Source organism: Carcharhinus amblyrhynchos, chromosome 28 (assembly GCF_965287045.1).
Source record: "Carcharhinus amblyrhynchos chromosome 28, sCarAmb.v2.hapA, whole genome shotgun sequence".
Classification (NCBI taxonomy): Eukaryota; Metazoa; Chordata; class Chondrichthyes; order Carcharhiniformes; family Carcharhinidae; genus Carcharhinus; species Carcharhinus amblyrhynchos.
Genome location: NC_137351.1, coordinates 16,158,529 through 16,164,528, shown reverse-complemented (window position 1 = coordinate 16,164,528; position 6,000 = coordinate 16,158,529). Strand labels below are relative to the sequence as shown.

The following is a 6,000-nucleotide window of genomic DNA, read 5'->3' as shown; positions in this document are numbered from 1 at the left end:
TCTATGCTTTTCTCAACAGTAAATACTGATGAGAAATATTCATTTAGGATCTCACCCATCTTTTGTGGATCTGCACAAAGATAACCTTGTTGATCCTGAAGAGGCCCTACTCTCTCCCTTGTTATCTTTTGCCCTTTATGTATTTGTAGAAGCTCTTTGGGTTCTCCTTTGCCTTTTCTGCCAAAACAATCTTGCGTCCTCTTTTTGCCCACCTGAGTTTTTTCTTAACTCTACGCCTCCTGGATTATGGTCAGGGAGGGAACATCCCAGCCTGGATTGTGGCCCCAGGGAAGGGACATCCCAGCTTGGATTGCAGCCCCAAAGAGGGAACATCTCAGCCTGGACTGTGGTCAAGGAGGGGACATTCCAGTCTGGATTATGGTCAGGGTGAGGGGAGAGAAACACATCCTAGTCTGGATTATGGGGGGGCATGGGGGGAACACCCCATTCTGGATTACGGTCAATGGGGGGAACATTCCAGAATGGATTGTGGTCAGCAGCTGCTCCAGGACAGTGAGGAGCCAGCAACTTGCACTGGGAAAAGCACCTTTCCTTCCGAGAGACTCCCGGGCAGGCCTGGAGAGTTGGGAACCGCCTGGCTGGCTGAGCGGCCGGATTGTCGCGCGCGCGCGGGGCTCCGGATTAGCGCGTGTACAGCGCGGCGGCGCGCACTGCCCGAAGTTACGCGCACGTCGGCCGTGCAGATTGTTCTAGCAAAAGCGCCGATCGCGCGGCCGGAGCGGAGTGACCGGGAGCTCAGCTAGGGACTGACACCCCAGCGGACCGACCGGGACCAGAAGCCGGGCTGAGGAGAGTCGCCTCTGGAGGCTACCTGAGGACGGGGATGGAGAGCGGGCAGCGGGAGCCGGGCCTCATCCTCACCCCCCATGTTTACTGGGCGCAGAGACACCGCGAGCTGTACCTGAGGGTGGACCTGAGCGGCGTCCAGGTAGCGGGAATGGGAACACCAGGAATGGGATCCGGGAGCACCAGGAAAGGAAACACTGGGAATGGGAGCATTGGGAACGGGATCCGGGAATACCGGGAATGAGACCATTGGGAACGGGAGCCGGGAATAGGAACATCGGGAATGGGATCCAGGAACACCAGGGAAGGGAATCCTGGGAATGGGATCTGGCAGCATTGGGAATGAGAGCCGGGAACACTGGGAATGGAAGCACTGTGAATGGGAACGTGAGCATTTTTTGTTCTTTCATGGGATGTGGGCATCACTGATTTGGCAGCATTTATTGCCCTTTCCCTAATTGCAATCAAGGAGGTGGTGCTGGAACCTGCTGCAGTCCATGTGGTGTAGGTACACCCACTATGCTGTTAGGGAGGTGAGATCCTAAATTTATATTTCTCATCAGTATTCACTGTTAAGAAAAGCATGGATGATAGGGAACTTGGGGAAATCACAAGTGATGTCTTGAGAAATATACATATTACAGAGAAGGAGGTGCATCAAGGTAAATAAATCCCCAAGATCTGAAGAAATGTATCCCAGGAATTGTGGGAGGCGCGGAAGGAATTTGCGGGTCCCCAGCATAGATATTTGAATCATTGATAGGCACCTCACCCGTGACTAAGCTTAGAGGGTGGCAAATGTTGTGTCTTTGTTTAAGAAAGGCTACAGGGAAAAGCCTGGGAACTACAGGTCAGTGAGTCACATTTCTGTGGTGGGTAAGTTATTAGAAGGTATTTTGAGAGACAGGATCTGAAGGGATTTAGAGACGCCAGGACTGACTGGGGACACTGTGGTTTTGTGAGTGGAAAATCAAGTCTCACAAATTTCTTCGAGTTTTTTGAAGGGGTAACCAAGAAGGTAGACGAGGGCAGTGCAGTTGATGTTGTCTACAAGGACTTAAGCAAGGCCTTTGACAAGGTACCACATGGTAGGTTGTTGCATAAGGTTAAATCTCACGGGATCCAGGGTGAGGTAGCTAAATCGATACAAAATTGGCTTAATGACAGAAGCCAGAGGGTGATTGTGAAGGGTTGCTTTTCAAACTGAGGGCCTGTGACCAGTGGTGTGCCTCAAGGATTGGTGCTAAGTCCACTGTTATTTGTCATTTATATTAATGATTTGAACAAGAATATAGGAGGCATGGTTAGTAAGTTTGCAATGGCACCAAACTTGGTGGGATAGTGGACAGTAAAGAAGGTTATCTAGGATTGCAAGGGGATCGTGATCAATTGGGCCAGTGGACTGATGGATGGCAGATGGAGATTAACTTAGATAAGTGCAAGGTGATGTATTTTTGGTCAGTTGAACCAGGGCAGGACTTACTCAGTTAACGGAGGGTTTTGGGGAGAGTTACAGAACAAAGAGATCTAGGGGTACAGGTTCATAGCTCCTTGAAAATGGAGTCATAGGTGGACAGGGTGGCGAAGAAGGCATTCGGCATGCTTAGTTTCATTGGTCAGACCACTGAATACAGGAGTTGGGATGTCTTGTTGAAATTGTACTAGACAGTGGTGAGGCCACTCTTGGGATACTGTGTTCAGTTCTGGTCACCCTATTATAGAAAGGATATTATTAAACTGGAAAGAGTGCAGAAAACATTTACTAGGGTGCTTCCGGAACTTGATGGTTTGATTTATAAGGAGAGGCTGGATGCGACATTTTTCTCTGGCATGTAGGAGGCTTAGGGGTGATCTTATCGGGTTCTATAAACTAATGAGGGGCATAGATCAGCTGGATAGTCAATATCTTTTCCCAAAGGTAGGGGAGTATCAAAACTGGAAGGCATAGGATTAAAGTGAGGAGGGTAGGGTCATTCGGCTATTAAAGTGAGGGGGAGAGATACAAAAGTGTCCAGAGGAGCAATTTTTTCACACAGAGGTTGGTGAGTGTCTGGAATAAACTGTCAGAGGTAGTACTAGAGACGGGTACAATTTTGTCTTCTAAAAAGTGTTAGATAATTACGTGGATAAGCTGGATATCAAGGGATATGGGCTAAATGTAGACAATTGGGACTAGCTTAGGGGTTTAAAAAAAGGGGTGGCATGGACAAGTTGGGCCGAAGAGCCTGTTTCCATGCTGTAAACCTCTATGACTCAATGCTGTAAGGAACAGTGATATAGAAATCATAAAATCCCTATAGTGCGGAAGGAGGCCATTTGGCCCATCGAGTCTGCACTGAAAACAATTTCACTCATCCCCATTACCCCACTATTTACTCCACTAACCCACGCATCCCGCACTACTAAGGGGCAATTTAGACTGGCCAATCAACCAAACCCGCACATGTTTAGACTATGGGTGGAAACTGGGGCACCCGGACAAAACCCACGCAGACATGGCTGGTATTTTTCCAAGTTAGGGTGGTGAGTGACTTGGAGGGGAACCTCCAGGTAGTGCTGTTCCCAGTTATCTGCTGCCCTTGTCCTCAATTTAGATGGTAACGATTGTGAGTTTGGAAGATTCTGCCCAAGGAACCTTGGTGAGTTCCTGCAGTGCATCTTGTAGACGATACTCATGGCAGTCACTCATTATCGGTGGTGGGGGGATTGAATATTTGTGAATGGGTGCTGATCAAGTGGGCTGCTTTGCCCTAGATTGTGTTGAGTTCCCTGACTGTTGTTGGCACTGCCTTTATCCAGGCAATTGGAAAATATTCCCACCCTATGTCCATATGCAGCAAGACTTGGACAACACTCAGGCTTGAGCTCATAAGTGCCAAATACCATTCATATCACACAAGTGCCAGGCAATGGCCATCTCCAACAAGAGAAATTCTAGCCATCTCTCTTTGACATTCAATGGAGTGGACTGTAAGGTATGACTTGAAAATTACATTGGAACTGTTAAGTGGGAGATTTGGAATGACCTGGGATTCATCAGTGAACATTTACATTCTGAAACTGGTATTAGAATCGTTAGAGTTTTACCGTGCACAAAGAGGCCCTTTGGCCCATTGTGCTGTATCTAATATCTATCTATTTGAATCCCATTTTCCAGCACTTGGTCTGTATTAGAATATGAACTATTGGGATGGGATTAGGAGTGAGATGGGTATTGGGGTTGGAAAGATAACAGAACTGCCAGGTAGTGAATATGGCAAAGAAACAGGAACAATTGAGAATTGAATCAAAGAATAGGAAGCACAGAATAGTTAGAGCATAGAAGGAGGCCATTCAGGCTGACATGCCGGTGTTGGCTCTCTGCAAGAGCAAATCACTCGGTCTCATTCTTGTGAAATTGTCAAGATTTGGAAATTGTGTAAGGAATCAGAGCAGTGTGGACATGGAAATGCTTTGTAACCATCGTGGATGGTTTAACAGGTGCGACTGGAATTGTAACATAACTCTACAAATTGGCAATGTGCGTGTAATTTCTATAATGGTGTGGGAGTGGCTGATGTTTGTAATACAGAATTTGCTGATGATTTGAAGTAATGTACAGATGATGAATCTAAGGAAGATTGATGGCATTAAATGGGATTTGGACTGGTTCAATTGATGAATTTAAGAATGGGAGATTAATTTTAATCTAAGGTTAATCTGGTACAGTTTGGAATTAAAATATGGGACATAGACAGTGAGAAGCTTCTGTTAGTGAATGTGGGAAAAGAGTGAGAATGACATTATTGAACATTTGCCAGAAGTATCCAGCCAGTATGAAAGCTTTATTGTCGAGGTTAATCGGACTGGGCTGTATTGGAACGTATCACCAGGATATTTGTCTACAAATCTGGTGTGTTTTGGTCCCTGTGTTTACCTCTGTGTGGTCTTATATAAATTGTAATCTTGTATATCATTGTTTGGTCTTCAAATTATACTCTCAAATTGAAGAGGGTTTAGTGAACAGTGACAAGGATTATTCGATATAAGCTTTGAACTAATGATTAGGAGAAACCTTTTTCCTCAGGCTTCGAAGGCATAATCGGCAGTTAGCCTTTTTAAGCAAAATCTGGGGCAACATTCAAGGGGCTGGCTATGTTCACGAATGAAGGTATAGAGGAGCAGATAAGCGCACAGGATTGGAAATGTTGCTCACATGGATATGGCCTGTTTACATTTTGTCATGTTTATGTAAGAAAAGGCCCTTGTGGCCCATTGAGTTATTCTGTACTGCTCTTTCCTTATCCATTTGTCACATTATGAAATTTATTTTAATGGGCTTAAAATATATCAACAGTATTTTCTGGTTCAAGTAGTTTGGCTACATTTTGTTTTTTCCAAAACTCTAATATCTAGTTAATGAAGACCAAATAACAGCTCCTTTCTTTTGGAAAAGTAAGAATGACTGTAAGTTGGGTTTCATCAGTTTGGAAGCAATAGTAGTTACAATTATTTTTGTCATTGAGTAATATCAGGCATAGATGTGTAAAAAGTGGCTGTGAATTTTTCTACCTTATTAAGACAAGGATGATTCATATATAAAATAAATAATATGACACTTTTGGAAATAAAAATAACAAATGCCTGAAAAACTCAGCAGGTCTGGCAGCATCTGCAGAGAGAAGCATAATATGACTTGAATTTTATACTGTCACACTTGAATGAATTTACTGATCGTCTTATGAGTTCTGTTCAGTCAAATGAGCTGTAAGATGTTCAGGACACAGCCCATTGTGTTGCTGGAGACAATTTCTCTTTTAACAGTGAAAATTGCCCTAAGGTGCTTAATAATTGGATATAAATGCAAAGCAAAAAAAAGGAACTCCGGTGATCAAAAGCTAGGTCAAAGGGCAAGGTTTATGGAGGAGCTTATAGAATCCACAGTGCACAAGGAGGCCATTTGGCCCATCAAGCCTGCAGTGGCACTCCCACCCAGGTACTAATCTATCCTAATAACCCCACATATTTACTCTCTTGATGGCCCTGACATTAAGGGATGATTTGTCATGGCTAATAAACCTAACCCGCACGTCTTTGGACTGTGGGAGGGAACCTGAGCACTCAGAGGAAACCCAAGGAGACACAGGGAGAATGTGCAAACATGGAATTGAATCAGGGTCCCTGGCGCTGTGAGGCAGTAATGCTAGCCAGGGT

At 44.9% G+C, this 6,000-nt stretch overlaps 1 protein-coding gene across 2 annotated transcripts in view; it reads left to right on the top strand.

Moving 5' to 3' along the window:
* Nucleotides 1-706: 706 nt before the first annotated feature.
* Nucleotides 707-6,000, top strand: part of hacd3 (3-hydroxyacyl-CoA dehydratase 3) — a 34,651-nt gene continuing 29,357 nt past the window's right edge. The window contains exon 1 of one of the 2 annotated variants that reach the window (XM_080214438.1): nt 707-949. In XM_080214438.1, coding sequence (XP_080070564.1) covers nt 845-949 — 105 coding nt within the window. In that variant the 5' untranslated portion in view covers nt 707-844. Of the gene's footprint in view, nt 950-3,628; nt 3,783-6,000 lie in introns of those variants that run through there. The other variant, XM_080214439.1, reaches the window with a different exon arrangement.